At 34.5% G+C, this 17,333-nt stretch overlaps 2 protein-coding genes and 1 long non-coding RNA gene across 6 annotated transcripts; all 3 read left to right on the forward strand.

The window, feature by feature from the left end:
* The first annotated feature begins 2,170 nt into the window (after nucleotides 1-2,170).
* LOC9310603 (L-ascorbate peroxidase S, chloroplastic/mitochondrial) lies at nucleotides 2,171-4,877 on the forward strand. Its single transcript, XM_021021818.1, has 12 exons — nucleotides 2,171-2,532; nucleotides 2,607-2,753; nucleotides 2,834-2,954; nucleotides 3,038-3,138; nucleotides 3,210-3,297; nucleotides 3,401-3,468; nucleotides 3,553-3,639; nucleotides 3,746-3,820; nucleotides 3,915-3,992; nucleotides 4,078-4,182; nucleotides 4,428-4,466; nucleotides 4,548-4,877. The coding sequence occupies exons 1-11, from the start codon at nucleotides 2,308-2,310 to the stop codon at nucleotides 4,440-4,442; spliced, it is 1,110 nt and encodes a 369-aa protein (XP_020877477.1). The 5' UTR covers nucleotides 2,171-2,307; the 3' UTR covers nucleotides 4,443-4,466; nucleotides 4,548-4,877.
* A 1,261-nt stretch (nucleotides 4,878-6,138) lies between these two features.
* LOC110227512 lies at nucleotides 6,139-7,061 on the forward strand. Its single transcript, XR_002331206.1, has 3 exons — nucleotides 6,139-6,326; nucleotides 6,604-6,672; nucleotides 6,828-7,061. It is a non-coding gene; the product is annotated as an uncharacterized LOC110227512 (long non-coding RNA).
* A 1,696-nt stretch (nucleotides 7,062-8,757) lies between these two features.
* On the forward strand, nucleotides 8,758-13,708 carry LOC9308465 (disease resistance protein RPS6). 4 transcript variants are annotated; one of them, XM_021021788.1, is made up of 5 exons: nucleotides 8,758-9,456; nucleotides 9,548-10,676; nucleotides 10,784-11,578; nucleotides 11,993-13,369; nucleotides 13,450-13,708. In XM_021021788.1, exons 1-5 carry the CDS (start codon nucleotides 8,984-8,986, stop codon nucleotides 13,456-13,458), a joined length of 3,783 nt encoding a protein of 1,260 aa, XP_020877447.1. In that variant the 5' UTR covers nucleotides 8,758-8,983; the 3' UTR covers nucleotides 13,459-13,708. The 4 variants fall into 4 exon arrangements, with proteins under 4 accessions (XP_020877447.1, XP_020877449.1, XP_020877448.1 ...); XM_021021790.1 differs by lacking the exon at nucleotides 13,450-13,708 and having other exon boundaries at nucleotides 10,784-11,089; nucleotides 11,171-11,618; nucleotides 12,054-13,442; XM_021021789.1 differs by lacking the exon at nucleotides 13,450-13,708 and having other exon boundaries at nucleotides 10,784-11,089; nucleotides 11,171-11,578; nucleotides 11,993-13,442.
* Nucleotides 13,709-17,333: the final 3,625 nt, after the last annotated feature.

A 17,333-nucleotide genomic window follows, 5' to 3' on the forward strand; every position in this document is an offset into this window, starting at 1 on the left:
CAAGCCAAATTTAAAATTTAAAAACGGTCTATTTTTAAAAAAAAATTATTTGCTAAGAGTTTTTCTATTTCTTTTGATTTTGCTAAGGGCCCATTAATATATTAAGACGGGAATACTTCTACTACGAACCCGTAATCCAACCGGTCAAGCCTCGAGTGGCCTCCTCTAAAATCCCAATGGTGTCCTCTACTAGTTACCGATTTGACAAGGACGGCATCTCTAGACCGCCATGAACTCAAGCCGTCGATCCACCACACCTCATATCTGCTATAAAATAAGGATCACCTTGATTTGTTGTCTCGTCCCGTCTCCAAGGATGAAGCTCGATTAAGAAAAAGACAGAACGAAATAAAAAGATCATGGATTTTTATTTTTGTCTAATGGAGGAGAGAGAAAAGAGAAAAGAAAACAACAATTGTGCCATTTTCTCCAACAACTTGTCAATGAAGAAGACTCATTTCCTCGGATTTCATCTAAATATCGCCTTTCCTTTAACATAAACATGGTTAACATGACCCTCGAGAGAACAAAATTAAAGTTTTACTTCTTAAAAATTTTCGACATTCAAAAGAGAAATAATCAACATGACTGCTCGAAGCAACTATTTTTTTCGAGAGCATGGATGATAGTTTAGTTCTAAACATGGTTAATAGATATCCAAAACCCAATGTGTTGTATATAAACACTTGAACTGAGACTGAAACTAGATATATTGGCTGACTTACTTCAACACATTTATAGTCCATCTAATTAAGCAAAAAAAAAAAAAAAACATGAGCGTAAGTGGGTAGGTAAAAATTTTAAGTCTTTTTTTGTATTACATAAAGAGGCGAAATCAAAATTGAATTCTGAATTTTAGTTCTCTCATAGGTAATTTTCATGTAACTTCTCTCTCTTATCTCACCTCTATCTTTAAGAGAGAAAGATACTTCAGTTTAATCGGAATTCTCTTCCGGTGTATTTTGGTTTCTTGTCTGATCATTATTAGAATTCTGCTGATGTGATTTCAGAATTTTTTTTTTGTCAACCACACATTAATTATTAAAAAAACTCCTTGATTGGTTGTCCAATTAGGAGGAGTAGTGTTTACAAAAATAACTTCGGAAAACAAAAGTCTAGAAGAACGGGCTAAGCAGTCAGCCTTAACATTACAGCTGATGTGATTTCAGATTAGAAACGTAGTTTCATGTTTTTCAACTCTTTATTGATAATAAATTTGTGATCTAATCGGATTAATCCTTCTGAATTGTGTCAGATGTTGTAGTTTTCTTTTGTTTCTCGTCTTTCTACAGGGTCTTAACTTTAAATCAGTGTGCAACCGAAGATTTTATCTGTTTAACTGTCTGCTTAGCTCCTTTCTTATGTGGGAGTAATATATTCGCCGACACAAGCTGTGAAACTCTGTCGGATTCGTAACGGAAAAATCTGTGGAAAAACTACGCGATGGTAGAGTGTTGAAGCCCGATGGTGGAGCTGTGTTTTTGGTCGAAGATCTCATCGGAGCTATTCGTTTTCTTCCTATTGTCTCTCATGTTGACACATAGGTTATATGGCACTTTCTGTTCTTAATCTTATCTCATTGTATTGGGTTAGGTTAAGCTGAGCTTAGTTAATATTAAGTTGGGCTTCCCTTTGTTGGGCTTAAATCAATGGAAATTTGGCCGACAAAAAAAAAAAAATTGAATTAAGTTTTTTTATCTACAAGAAGAAAGAAAAGAAAAATAATGATTGTGCCGCTTTCTCCAGCAACGTGTGTCAGATGACGATGACTCATTTCCTCGGATTTCATCCGAATATCGCATTTTCTTAAACATAAACATGGTTAAGATGATCCTCACGAGAACTAAACTAAAAATTTTCTATCAAAAAAGTTGTGACGTTCAAATAAGAATTCAAATAATCAACATAAATGTTCGGAGAACCTGTGTTTATGGAAACAAAAAAAAGGTGATGGTTTAGTTCTAAACATGTTTATTAGAGATCAAAAGCCAATTTGTTGTGTATATGGATTTCAGGGGTGCAACTCTTTTTTTTTTTTTTTCTGGTGAGATTTAGGGATGCAATTCTTGAAGTAAAACCTTGCTTCCAACACATTTCCACTCCATCTACCTAATTAACTCTTAAAATAAAAAAAGCCTTAGTGCATAAGTGGTAGGTGAACTTTAGTCTCTTGGAAAAATATGTAAAGAGGCGAAATCAAAGTTGATAAACAATTAACTCAAAACCCTTAAGTATCGTGGCCGTATCCATTGCCGCTAATCTCTTCCTCCGACTCTTAAAACCAAAATTACTATTATACCCCAAAAAATGACAGAGCGTGTGTTTCTCACACTCAACGGAACCCTCCTATCTCGTCCCAAAACCACCGCAACAACAATGTCTTCTTCTCTCCGTTCTACCACCGCCGCTTCTCGTCTCCTCCGCTCCTCCTCCTCCACCAGATCCACTCTCACTCTCTCCGCTTTCACTTCTCTCTCCTTCGCCAGATCTCTCGTCTCTTCTCCACTTCTCTCTTCTTCACCCCTTTCTCAGGTATATATATCCTTCTAAAGCCTGATTTTCGAAATAATCCGATCTGATTTTTGATTCTTCTGTTGGATTTCCAGAAGAAATATCGAGTTTCGTCGGTGAATCGGAGCTTCAACTCCACCGCCGCAACTACTAAATGTTCAGCTTCAGATCCTGATCAGTTAAAAAATGCTAGAGAAGATATCAAAGAGCTTCTCAACACCAAATTCTGCCATCCAATTTTGGTTCGTTTGATTCCACTAATCACTTCTCTGATTCGTTTTATCGGTTTTTTGATATTATGTTGCGTTGTGTTGAATCATAGGTTCGATTAGGTTGGCATGATGCTGGTACATACAATAAGAACATTAAGGAATGGCCACAGAGAGGTGGAGCTAATGGAAGTTTGAGATTTGAGATTGAGCTTAAGCATGCTGCGAATGCTGGTATAATATCACTTTATACGAATACGAATTAACGTCGTTTACTTGTGTTTGTTTCTATAAGCTTTGTTTGTTGTGTGGTTTAGGTCTTGTGAATGCTTTAAACTTGATTAAGGATATCAAAGAGAAGTACTCTGGGATCACTTATGCTGATTTATTCCAATTGGCTAGTGCTACTGCTATAGAGGTGAGGTTGATGATTCTTAACCTAGTTTTTACTGGTTATGAAAAGATTTACTAAAGTTTTGGTAGTTTTAGGAAGCTGGAGGACCTAAAATACCGATGAAATATGGAAGAGTTGATGCCTCTGGTCCTGAGGATTGTCCTGAAGAAGGAAGGCTCCCTGGTAAAGTTTCTTCATTTACTGGTGTTTTCGGGCGTTCTTTGGTTATATTATTTGGGGGTATTAAAGTTGTACTGATTACAAATATCGCATGTTTGTTCTATAGATGCTGGTCCTCCTTCACCTGCTAATCATCTCAGAGAAGTTTTTTACAGAATGGGACTAGACGACAAGGTGATTGCGGTCGTAATTTTATCATAGTTATGGAAGATCAGTGAGTTAATTATCCATATTGATTTTTTTTTTTTGTAAATGCAGGACATAGTTGCGTTGTCTGGGGCTCACACGTTAGGAAGATCTAGGCCAGAACGTAGTGGTTGGGGGAAGCCAGAGACGAAATACACGGTATTATCCAGTTCTATTACGTATTGTCATGTTTGGGATTGCAGAACGTCAATGGAATAGAACATTTCGAATGTTAAGTTCTTAATGTGTTTTTTTCGCATTATAGAAAGAGGGACCAGGCGCACCAGGAGGACAGTCATGGACACCAGAGTGGCTGAAGTTTGACAATTCTTACTTCAAGGTTGCATTTTCAGAAGATAACTTTTACTTTACACTTTGTAATAATAGTCTTCATTTTTCGATTTTGATGTCTATTAATATAATTATGATAACAGGAAATCAAGGAAAAGAGAGATGAAGATCTCCTTGTCCTACCCACTGATGCTGCCATCTTTGAAGATTCTTCTTTCAAGGTAACAAACCGAGGTTGAAACATATCAATTCGAAGAAACTTTCTGAGTCTTTGCCTTTAAAACTGAAACTGCATTGCAATTGCAGGTCTATGCTGAGAAGTATGCTGCTGATCAGGATGCATTCTTCAAGGATTACGCTGTAGCCCATGCGAAGCTCAGCAATCTTGGAGCAAAATTTGACCCTCCTGAGGTTAGCATTCTTTAGATTTCTGTCATGTGAATAGCATCAAAACCATTATCACTCTTGACCTTATCATCTTTAACCGAAAACGACCTTGAAATCAATCTTTTGGTCTACATAGAGAATTTACAAATTTGGCGAATCTAGAGCTGTGGAAATTAGATATCATCTTTTTGACATTGGATGAGTCTCCACTCCATTGATGAATAAATTTGCAGAGGCTTAAGAACTGATTATCTGAATCTTTTGTGTAGGGTATCGTTATCTAACGGGGCACCTAATTTACTCGTCCAGTAAGCTTTCTTCCTCTTATATTTGTTTTGCTGTCATTGAAAATTCCAAATGTACATGATGTTTTACCTCTATTTAAACAGGACTTATGATATAGAGAAACGTAGTTCAATAATGATAGAGAAGAAAAGCAACGAGGAGTGAGTTGTTGGAGAACTTTTCCTGCGAGTACTTTTCGAGATATCTTTTGGACAATGTTTCTGGCTGTTCAAAGGATTTCGCGGTACAATTTGGTTGATTTTGTTTAGCCGAAAGTATTTGATCGTTTTCATGATTGAATTATCAATAATGGTTTTGGGCTTTTTGATGTTTTCTGTAGTAAATTGTGGAAGTGATAATCCAAAATCCTTTACAAATTTTGTCTTGAATTGAATAAAAACATAAATAAACTCAAAGTGGAGTTGTTGTGCTCATACTCTTGTTCAGCTATGGTTCTTTGCTCGAATATATTTGATTGCCCGTGTTTGACTGATAACACTTCCTTGATCCATGATAAAGCTTCTTTAACATCAAACCTGTACTTCTCTAGCTCGACAAAAGACACTTTGTTGACATATATTCGGCTTATGGGAAAGTCCTTCCCCAGATTCTCTGCTTTCTCCGGTAAGTCGAGAAAAGTTTGCATAAATGCTAACGTAAACCTATCACGTAGGACTTCAGGTACCTCAAACAATGGACCGAAGGGAGGACAATGTGGTCTTCAAAAGTAGACCGCTCAATGTACTCCTTCCAAATTGTTAAGGTCTTGGCAAAAGGTAAACCAATCTCCGAATTGGGCACCACCGTCTTGTTGAGGTCTAAACTGTGCTCTTGTTCTCCTCTTTTCCTCTTAAGACTACAAGTATCTTTCAAACATGTTCTCTTGAGTTGAATGATTTTCCAAGCCACTAATTATTAACAATATTTACTTCATCTTATGTTCACTTAGTAGAAGATTATTAAAATTTGTTTTATGGATTTTATTGATTATATTTGTTTTGTAGGAAAATATTTTTTGTAGTTTAAATGCATCAAATTCTGGTAATAATATTAAAAATTTTGTTCACATTTATTGGCAAAATTTAATATTTAAAATTTTGAAATAATTATTTTGGTAAGTTTAGGATTCTTATGTGTTTTGCAATGAATATTAGAATAATCAAAATATCAATACAATAAAAACACTAAGGATCTTTCCAGGTCTGACACCTCAACTTTTTTGGCTATTCTCAGCATGACACATCATTAAAATCGTCATCCAATAAAAACATTTCGATTAATACAGCTCAGTATTTTCGTCTAATAATAATCCTTCTTTTTCCATGTCACTCTCTCGCACTAATAATGATTTCTGTTACAGACCCAGCAATTATTTTTGTTTGTACATAAAACAAGTGCCCAAGAAAAATAATCCCTCTGTTCCTAATAGTTTGATGTTTTGGAGTTGTCACACATATTAAGAACTCAATCATTCTTTGATCATTTTAAGATTGTTTTTTAATTTTAAATATTTTTAATAACTATCAACCAATAGTAGTGTAAGAAAGTTAATGATTTATAATCATTGTATCTTGAAATTTACAATTTATTATTATAAGTCAATAAAAATAAAATAAAATTGCTAGAAAATCAATCTTTGTGAAACAAACAACAAAAGCTAAAACATCAACTTTTTAGGAATAGAGGGAGTAGTAAAAGAACCCAAATCAAACCTGTCTAAATATTGTCGATGCTCTAAACTGGAAATAAGGCTATATATATGTCGATGGCAACAAGGAAGGTGTCGAGCAACGCACCTCTAGGATTAGAATAGATTTAGATTATTTTTAAATCGTTCGTGTCTATCTAGGATTTAGAGAGGGTTCACGAGGAATTGAAAAAGGGTGAGATTGATGATTCTGTTGTTAGCGTTATCAACATTGATTAATTAATTAAATAGTTCTGTTTGAATACCTCCATCGTTTTGAATTCATCTCATATTTGTTTTGGATTTCAATTGAATAGCTCCGTTTGTATTTTTCTTTTTTCTTTTTGTTTATGTTGATTATGAGTTTGTTATTTAGACTAAAGGGGACTAACTTTTGCGTGGTATTGTGATTAGAAAACTGAGAAATTATTGGTTGTTCTATATTGATTATGTGTTATCTCCTTTTTGTTCAGGGTGTATTTGTGTTATCGTAGCTTGGCACTCTAAATCTCATGCATTCTCATTTTTCCAGATTTGCATTGGTAAAATTTACATGTGTTATTATCACACTTCACATAATTGAGATTTCTATAAGTGTATTATACATTAAGAGATGAGATTTTGAATTTTGATATAATGTTTGTGAAAATATGTGTTCTAATGTTTCATATTGTTTTGTTGTGTGTGTTGGATGCAGCGCATCTTGACCAGCTTTCCTCATCGGCATGTGTATCCGATATTACATGTTTGATGGTTCTGTTTCTTGTGGCTTTTCAATTTACTTTCAAGTCCTTTTCCTAATTCACGTTTGGTTTGGAATGGTTTTGTTTATAATTCAAGCCCTGTGTGGCTTCTAGCTTTTAATTATAAACTTGGATTTGTAAGAATACGTTTGATTTTTATAAAAAGGTTCGTGAAGGAAGTTCTCCAATATATCTGCGTATATCCCATCGTCTAACAGAGTCAAAGATGAGAAAAAATGGAGATGTTATTCACTCGAAAGTCTGACAAGAGATGAATGTGTATGAATACGATCAACAACACGATCAACAAATCAATCTGCACCAAATTTAAGCAAAATTTAGAGAATAATGGCTTGACTAGAGACTCTTTTAAGGTGATGGATCGATTCAAAACCCTAAATTTAAATAGATTAGGGAATTTACATACATTGATTCCGAAAAATTCGAGATAAAACACATGGAATTATCTGAATAAAAAATTTATAGCGAACATGATCCCTAAATCACACAACTTTGAAAGTAAGAGAGAAAAATATTAAATACTGACCTGAGAAATTTAAACAGAGAAATTTTTTTATTTCTGATAGGAGAAGGTGAATTCAGAGTGAAGATTGGAGAAGTCTTGGAAGAATTGATAGAAGGTTAAAGGGGAAGAAGAAGATCACAATTAATTTGATACTTTTATTATATATATATATATATATAATCTCGAACCGGTGACTAATTCGATTGTCGTTGGCTTTTTCTACCGGATTAGGTTTGGGTTTAATACCAAATAGACATTGAATAAATCGTACAAGGAAAGATGCATGGTTGATAATATTTAGGGGTGGGCATTGCGGTTTAAGTTCGGATTGGTTCGGATTTGTTTCGATTCGGTTAATACGGTTTTAATAAAATTCAATCAAAATTAATTTGGTTTGGTTTATGTTCGTTTCGGTTTGTTTTTAGATGCGTACACTTGATGAAACTAGAAGTAATATAATTTTATATCCACATATACATTTTTAGAGGGGATTTTGGTTTTTAATTCATTTGGGTCGTGTTTTGACTCAATTTAATTATGTTCGGATCTTGGATAAGATAATTAAGGAAAAACATTAAGGAAAAACAAAACACAAATACACTGGATATAGATGAGATTGATGAGTTGCATCTACATGTAGACGCCTTCAAAGGGATGCGTAATCTCCGTTTTCTAAAACTTTACACAAATACAAAAATATCAGAAAAAGAAGACAGATTGCTCTTACCCAAACAATTCAACTATTTACCCAATACACTCATATTACTATACTAAGTTGGCAAAGGTTTCCAATGAGATGTATGCCTTCTATTTGGATCTCAAAACGTGACTATGGTTAGGCCACACTTATGACGTTTTAGTTAATTAGTTTTGGTGTTTTATTTATAAATTTGGTTTTCTTTTTTATGTTAAAGTGTTTTCTATTATGCATTAGTCAGTCAAAACAAATCAGTCAAAACGCTAAATAACGCTTGAAACTGCAACTGCCTGCTTCCGCAAAATCCCACAGCCGCAACCACAACCGCTGCATTTAAACTTGTCAAGCCTAAGACGGCGGAGCTTCTGATATCAGTATCAGCAACGGATGCTACACCTCTATGCGATCGCCAAGTAGTGTCTTTCTCTGTTTCTACAAGTATTTCTAATACGTTTTAAAGCATGATTAGGGCATGTTGTGTTGATACCGTTTAAAATAATTTGTTATTTTAGAATTTAGTGATACAGTTTGATTTTTTTTTTTAATATCGTTTCTTTAAAAAAAAATTTATATCATTATGTTAGTAAGTGGAAAACTAATGAAACGAGCCTGTCAATAAAATACCAAAGAAAGAAAAAAAAGATAACACAAAAGCCGAGCGTACCTAAGATTGTTTATGGGATCCGACTTGGATTCATTTTATTAAAGCCAATTATTGGTAGAAAAATAAATCAAACATTGATATGATAAGTTACTTAAAAGTCTTCGAAGACTAACTAAACTCATTCCCTCTCGTGCAGAGAAAACGGACGTCGTTGACTTTCTTCTTTTCCTCTTGAGTTTCTCTTCTCAAGATCGTTCCTTCCAAAAAAAAAAACAAAATTCTAATGGCTAATTCTTCCTCCTCTTCTTCTCGTAACTCGGGTTACGACGTTTTCACGAGCTTCAGTGGGGAAGATGTCCGTGTAACTTTCCTCACCCACTTTTTCAAGGAGCTAGACCGGAAAATGATCATTGCTTTCAAAGACAATGAGATTGAGAGAGGCCACTCAATTGGTCCCAAGCTTATAAAGGCGATAAAGGATTCGAGGATCGCGGTGGTTGTGTTCTCCAAAAACTACTCTTCTTCCAGCTGGTGTTTGAATGAGTTGTTAGAGATTGTGAAATGCCAGGAACATATGGAACAAATTGTTATACCAATTTTCTACGATTTGGATCCTTCTGATGTTAGGAAACAAGAGGGAGAATTTGGAGAGTCTTTTAAGAAGACTTGCAAGAACAGAACAAAGGATGAGATACAACGTTGGCGTGAAGCGTTGACCAATGTGGCAAATATTGCTGGATATCATACTGGGAAACCGTAAGAGATTTTTAATCCCATTAATATTGTTTATATATCTTAAATAAATGTTCCTTCTTGCAATTTGACTGCTCATGTTTTTTCTTGTTAGGAATGACGAAGCAAAATTGATTGAAGAAATCGCGAATAACGTTTTGGATAAATTGATGAAGTTAACACCATCCAAAGATTTTGACGAATTTTTTGGCATCGAAGAGCATATCAAAGAACTGAGTGTATTGTTGTGCTTGGAATCTCAGGAAGTGAGGATGGTTGGTATATGGGGTGCTACGGGAATTGGCAAGACAACCATTGCAAGAGCTTTATTCAATCGACTCTATCGTCATTTTCAAGGTAGAGTTTTTATAGACCGAGCTTTCATATCTAAGAGTATGGATATTTATAGTAGAGCCAACCCGGACGACTATAACTTGAAGTTGCATTTGCAAGAAAAGTTTTTGTCTAAACTTTTAGACAAAAAAAACTTGGAGATAAATCACCTAGATGCGGTGAAAGAGAGGCTGAAGAACATGAAGGTTCTTCTCTTTATTGATGATTTGGATGATCAAGTGGTGCTAGAAGCCTTGGCGTGTCAAACTCAGTGGTTTGGGGATGGAAGTAGAATCATTGTGATTACAAAAGATAAGCATCTCTTAAGGGCTTATGGGATTGATAATATTTATGAGGTTCTTCTCCCGTCAAAAGACCTTGCTATTAAGATGTTTTGTCGGTCTGCTTTTAGGCAAAACTCTCCACCTAATGGTTTTATAGAGCTTTCCTATGAAGTTGTACAACGTGCAGGGAGTCTTCCTTTGGGTCTTAACATTTTGGGCTCTTATTTGCGGGGTAGGAATAAGGAGATTTGGATGGAAATGATGCCGGGATTTCGTAATAAACTAGACGGGAAAATTGAGAAAACACTTAGAGTCAGCTACGACGGGTTGGATAGCAAAGACGATCAGGCGATATTTCGTCATATCGCATGTATTTTTAACTTTGAGACATGCAGTGACATCAAGAAACTGCTTGCAGATAGTGGCTTGAATGTCACTAATGGGCTTATAAACCTTGTCGATAAGTCCCTCATACGTATAAAACCAAAGCAGAAAACTGTGGAGATGCATTGTTTGTTACAAGAAACGGGTAGAGAAATTGTTCGAGCACAGTCTGTTGATGATCCTAGAAAACGAGAATTTCTAGTGGATGGGAAGGATATTTACGATGTCCTAGATGATTGCAGTGTAAGTTCTTTGTACTCCTTTCATAAATCATAAGTAACTCTATAAGATAAACATGCTATTTGTTAAGCAAAGATTTAATATATTTTTATTAATATTATATATTTCAGGGTACAAAAAAGGTCTTAGGTATATCACTGGATATAGATGAGATTGATGAGTTGCATCTACATGTAGACGCCTTCAAAGGAATGCGTAATCTCCGTTTTCTAAAACTTTACACAAATACAAAAATATCAGAAAAAGAAGACAAATTGCTCTTACCCAAAGAATTCAACTATTTACCCAATACACTCAGATTACTAAGTTGGCAAAGGTTTCCAATGAGATGTATGCCTTCTGAATTTTTTCCTAAATATCTTGTTAAACTTATAATGACGGGGAGCAAGCTCGAGAAGTTGTGGGAAGGAGTGATGGTAAGTTGTTATATTAGTTGCAAAATTAAGAATCCTCTCAATGTACTCATACTTTGCTTTTGTTTCTTGATTTTGGTTCAGCCACTTCAATGCCTCAAGACTATCAATTTGTTTGGATCTCAAAACCTGAAAGAGTTCCCAGATCTCTCGCTAGCAACAAGTCTAGAGACGTTGTCTCTTGGCTATTGCTTGAGTTTGGTTGAGGTTCCTTCCACTATTGGGAATCTCAATAAACTTACGTATTTGAACATGTTAGGGTGCCATAATTTGGAGACTCTTCCTGCTGATATTAACCTCAAATCTCTCTCTCACCTCATTCTCAATGGATGCTCACGTTTGAAGATTTTTCCTGCCTTATCCACCAACATCTCAGAGCTAACCCTAAATCTATTAGCAGTTGAGAAATTCCCATCTAACTTGCATCTAGAGAATCTTGTTTATCTTATAATTCAGGGAATGACGAGTGTGAAATTGTGGGATGGCGTGAAGGTACGTACGTCTCTTTCTAAAATCTCTCCAATCTTCTATGGTCAAGAAGAAAAGTGAATATATATATAGGCAACACCACTATTATGGTTAGAAATTTACAAAACGGTTATCGCTTAGTGGGCAATACAAGATGTAGGTTCTCTTGTGTCCGGGTTTAAATTCCATTTGATAAGGAGACTTATTTTCTAAATTGGAATATTAAAGTCAAAAAGTCTGAAGTTCCAAGAACTCTCAGGGTTTATTAGAAAAAAAAAACTTATTTTAGTTTTTTTTTTTAATTACTAAGAGGTTCTGGTCATAGGTCGTACATCCTCTCATGTCGGAGATCAGCATTTATTATGGTTCCTCCCAAGTGACTTATTTTAGTTTTTTTTATTATTATAATCATTTCATTTTGCTTTGTATTTTTTTCAGGTACTTACATCTCTTAAAACTATGGATTTGCGAGATTCTAAAAACCTGAAAGAAATCCCAGATCTTTCAATGGCATCCAATCTGTTGATATTGAATCTTAGAGAATGTTTAAGTTTGGTGGAGCTTCCTTCCACTATTAGGAACCTCCATAATTTGGCCGAGTTGGACATGTCAGGATGCACAAATCTGGAGACTTTTCCAAACGACGTCAACCTTCAATCTCTCAAACGCATCAATCTAGCTAGATGCTCACGGTTAAAGATTTTTCCGGATATCTCAACCAACATCTCAGAGCTTGATCTAAGCCAAACAGCGATTGAAGAAGTTCCTTGGTGGATCGAGAACTTCTCTAAGCTCGAATACCTATTAATGGGAAAATGTGACATGTTAGAACATGTATTCCTAAACATTTCTAAACTAAAACATCTCAAGAGTGTTGACTTTTCAGATTGTGGAAGATTGACTAAAGCTAGATGGAATGACTATTTAAGTCCGGTCGGAACCGAAGAAGACTTATATAAGCTACAAGTTCCTGATGAGGCTTCCTCTTCTCTTCCAAATAATTGTGTCCAACAAGTTGAGCTCATATTCATCAACTGCTACAAGCTGAATCAAGAAGCTCTCATTAGACAACAATTACTTTTCAAGAAAATGATCTTGCTAGGTGAGGAAGTGCCTTTGTATTTCACTCACCGAACTATCGGTAGCTCCATGGTCATCCCTCTCCTTGACACATCATTCTCTCAACAATGCTTCAGATTTAAGGCGTGTGCCGTGGTTGATCCAAATTTTTTGTTCCCAGCTCGTCGTTATAAGATAAATATCCAGGTTTGTTGTCGGTTAAGAGGCACATGTGGGAACTACTTTGATTATACTGATCAGCCACATCGCTTCTCAGCATCTAAGACGGACAATTATGTGTACATATTCGACTGTTGTTTCCCGCTTAAAGAAGTCAATGCTCCTCTAGCTGAACTCGACTATGATCACGTGGATATACAATTTCATCTTTACGATAACTACAAGCACCACAAACTAAAAGGATGTGGTATACGACTCTTTGAGGACGATGAAATTAGCAGTGATGATGATGATCCAAGCAATGAGACTGATTACAGTGATGAGTATGAAGAAACCGATGATAGTGATCTAGGAAATGAGACTGATTATAGTGAAGAGTATGAAGACCGCGATAGTAGTTATCTTGGAATTGAAACTGATTACAGTGAAGAGTATGAAGATCATGATAGTAGTGATCTTGGCGATGAGTATGATTACAGTGAAGAATGTGAAGACAACGAAGATAATGATCCTGGACTTGAGACTGATCGCAGTGAAGAGTGTCAAGACAGCGAGAGAAGTAGTAAACGAATGCGGGTAATCTTTTAGACAATTCATAATTCTTTTCCAAGATCAAACTGTTTCATATAGTGTATGACTTTAAATGGTTTCTGCAGATTATGTAAAATACAACTTAAGAACCTACAGATTTGCTCTGCAGCAGCGGAACAAAGGAAATGAGAAGCATCCAAGGATGAACTATGAGAGTCCAGAGGATTAAGCAAAACGAAACAGAGCACTCTTTTTTTACGTGTAGTTTTCTTCTGATGAATACTTTCAAATCATGATAGCATAGAGGATGTGAAAAATGTTACGTGCCAATGAAACAATAAAAAATTTGTAAAATGCGAATTGTCACATGTTTTAGCTCCCAGACATGAAATGTAGTGTCTTTTTTTTTTTCCCTACAATTCCTGAAATTCGTGTAGCTTCAGCTATATTTAAGACAACACGTTTAAATTGGCTGATTTTCCTAGAACTTCAAGATCAACGAATAATCATTAATAAGAAAATTTTATGAAGAGATGGTTCTCAATTAGAGCTTGGACGATCTATTAATGACAACTTGCCTCTAGTCGCGCAGACATGCTCCAACTCTGGTTTCAAACCAAAATCTGATGTTCTGTTTTTTTTTATCTCTATCTTTCTCAGCTCCCTTTTTCTTCAATTATGCTTCTGCCTACATTTCAAACACTTCTACTTTCACTAAAACATTATACTCTTACTAAGCAATAATTAGTTGTAAAAAGATATATATTTTATTTTTCTTGGAATGAAGGTTTACATTTCAGCAAAAGAAATAAGATTATTAGTCTTAATTAAATTCTATAAGTCATTTACAAGGGATAAATTTTCAGGACAATGAAGGTGATATACATATACATAGATTGCCATATCTACTCTATGCTTCTACGGTTTCCGCTGTGAAATTAATAAAATCTTGGAGAAGAATAAGGAGACGATTATACTTCTCTTTTTCACTTTCTCTCCTTGGCAACAATCTCCAATGGAGCTAAGTTGATAGTATTGTAAGGTTAATAAGGGCTGGATCAGTAAATGGAGAATATGCCGTTTTCCTTTCCCTTTCCTTTTTCCGCTCGCGATATAAGTCAGCAGAGTGAATGATCTCCCAAAGAATCAACCTAAACTTTTCCATCAGATGTAAAGGAGCTGAAGGAATTGGTATTTAGGGAAGACGTAGAAGAGGATTTGCTGATAGAATTGGTGCCTTTGGAAGGAGCAGAAGAAGGAACAGGAAGCTTCTTTGGTAGCATTTGTTCCCAATGGACTTGAGGGAATCTTGAAGCCTCTGAGACTAGTACAAGAAATGAGAAAAGAGCCAAGAACATACAGATTTGTTTGCACCAAACAAACGACGTCATCTTAATCGTCGTGCGAAGATTGATCAAGTGAAGATTGATACAAATATGATCAAGTGATTAATGAGAGAGGGAAAGAGATGATTGTATATAAGAGAAGATCAATGAGGCTGCTTAGGTGTTTGGTTTAGTAAAGATGATGTCAATTGGCCGACAAGAGAGACCACTTTTTCATTAAATACTTTCTTCATGTATAGTCTATGTTTAATTTGACACTAATACTAGTGTCTTTTGGAAGCTGTAAGAGAGCTCAATAAGATTATCTTAATTCCAACAATCATGGTAACACGAGTGTTGTTCTTTTTATATACATAAAGTTTTTTCGAGCATTGGACAAAAGGTCTTAAAAACAGCACCTTTGACACTTTTGTATCCTCTTCTGCCAACAATGGTGCTATTTTTCAATTGCTTATATTCGGTATTCGTGTAATGTGTATTAAGCTTATGTGTGCCGTATAAAGTACATAGCGTAATTATTGACAACGAACATTTCCTTTGTTGAACAAAAAAGTATCATTTTCTTATAAGTACTTTAATGTTAATTAACTAGAAGTGCAATTTAGGCAACTCCTAGCGACGATCAAAAGACTTCTCATGAACCATAAAGAATAAGATTATAATGCACCATAGAGCTATAAGACTATACATTATTATTATCTTACTTATATTACTTGAGAAATGCTAATTCAAAACATAACCTTAAATTTGTTATAAGAAATAACTTATTTCAAAATAAATTATTGACTAAAACAATTTTTTGATTTGAATATGATATAATTATATTAATTATGTTGTAATTTTGTGTTTCAAATGTATAGTGTATAGTGTATACTAATTCAAATTTCTTATATATATGAATGTTTGTTTTGGATTTAAAGTCTTAAATTTAAAGTTTTAATGACCTTCTAAAGAAACTAAATGTTTTGTTAAAACCTATATTTATTAAAAAGTACAATTATGAAAAATATATTTATTTTTATATTGTGTGAAAAAAAAATAAAAACTCTTCATCTGTAGTCGACTACGTACAATGGCATGTTGAAGGTTTTTTATTCAAGTGGTGCAATGACTTGTTGAAATTGTTGAATCCATATAAATGGAGCCCAATAAAGCCATGTGGCACATACTATTTGGACACATAAATTAGTGGTAGTATATAAGGTTTTCTGCAAAACAACTATCATAGCCTCATCCCACCATTTTCATAGTGACATGCTCTAGTCTATCAAAATTCAACCAAAATTCAAAACTTTATATGAATCACTTAAAATTCAACCAATATTCAACCAAGATTCAACGAAGATTTCCGATCATATAGAAAACAATTCAACAAACACTTACATCAATATTTTGACATGTGTAGAATAGCCTTCCATAACCTTTTCGGACAACGACGAACCGGGGAAGGCTATAGAAGGCTATTCTACACATGTCAAAATTTTGATGTAAGTGTTTGTTGAATTGTTTTCTACATGATCGGAAATCTTCGTTGAATCTTGGTTGAATTTTGGTTGAATTTTGATATACTGCCACGTCATCATACACGAAAGAGCCTATATTGCGGGTGACTTTTGAGATTGTGGTTTGACCTGTATTTATTTGACATGGAGGTTTGTCTTGCAAAAAAAAACTACATGGAAAGTTTTTTGCACAAAACCCTTATGTTTTCAAACGGAGTTATCGAGTGCCACGTCATCGCTACACGGGAGGGCTGTATTGCGAGTGACTTTTGAGATTGTGGGGTTGACTTGCATAATACAGATTTGGAGGATAAACTTGCAAAAGAAATTGACTTAGAGGGTTGTTTTGCAGAAAAATATGGATTGGGACACATGTTGTGTTTTTATTGGCTTCTGAAATTTTTGATAGTTTATTTTCACCCGAATTATTTGAGATAAATTATATATAGTAAATCTTTATTTAAATTGATTTTCTATACCAAAACTCATTATTTTCATACTCTACAAATAAAGACTTATTTTATTTGATTTGGACACGAAACAAAACCCCGTGATTTTAGTGATTTAAGAGTTTTGTTGTTTATGAGTTGAGTATATTGTACTAATTAAGTTATGATATTAGTTGTGTTGTGCGGTTATTCGCGTATTGTATTGCATTTTAAGTTTTTCATAATTTTATTTGTTTTAGTAGTGACTATCCCTATTTCTCGTTTTATTATATGCAAGAAAAAAGATTAAATCAAAAATATTAAAATAAGAAAGAAAACATAAATTATTTTTTAAAAAATTATTTAATGCTTCATTATTTTAATTAAAGTTCAATTGGTAATTGTTATTAATTTTTAATCACAAAAAATAAAAACATTCAGAGGTAATAGAAAAGATAAATAACAATGCGTACCGTCTTTGATTACCTACAGATATGCATACCACGTACTTCTTCAACGTTAAGCATTTGGTTCCTTATGTGGACAAGGATCACAACAAAAATTTGAGGGAGAATTTTTCTTTACCCCCGGTGACCTGATGCATCAACATTATGAGACTTCATGTCTTTTATCTTTGGGCTTTTAATCCTTTTTAGTTGGTGTTTTAATATTTTTGACGGTTTTACTTCTTTTTTAAGCTAGGGGTTTTCTTTTATAACAAGTCTTCAAACTT

This window comes from Arabidopsis lyrata (genome assembly GCF_000004255.2).
Source record: "Arabidopsis lyrata subsp. lyrata unplaced genomic scaffold ARALYscaffold_6, whole genome shotgun sequence".
Classification (NCBI taxonomy): Eukaryota; Viridiplantae; Streptophyta; class Magnoliopsida; order Brassicales; family Brassicaceae; genus Arabidopsis; species Arabidopsis lyrata.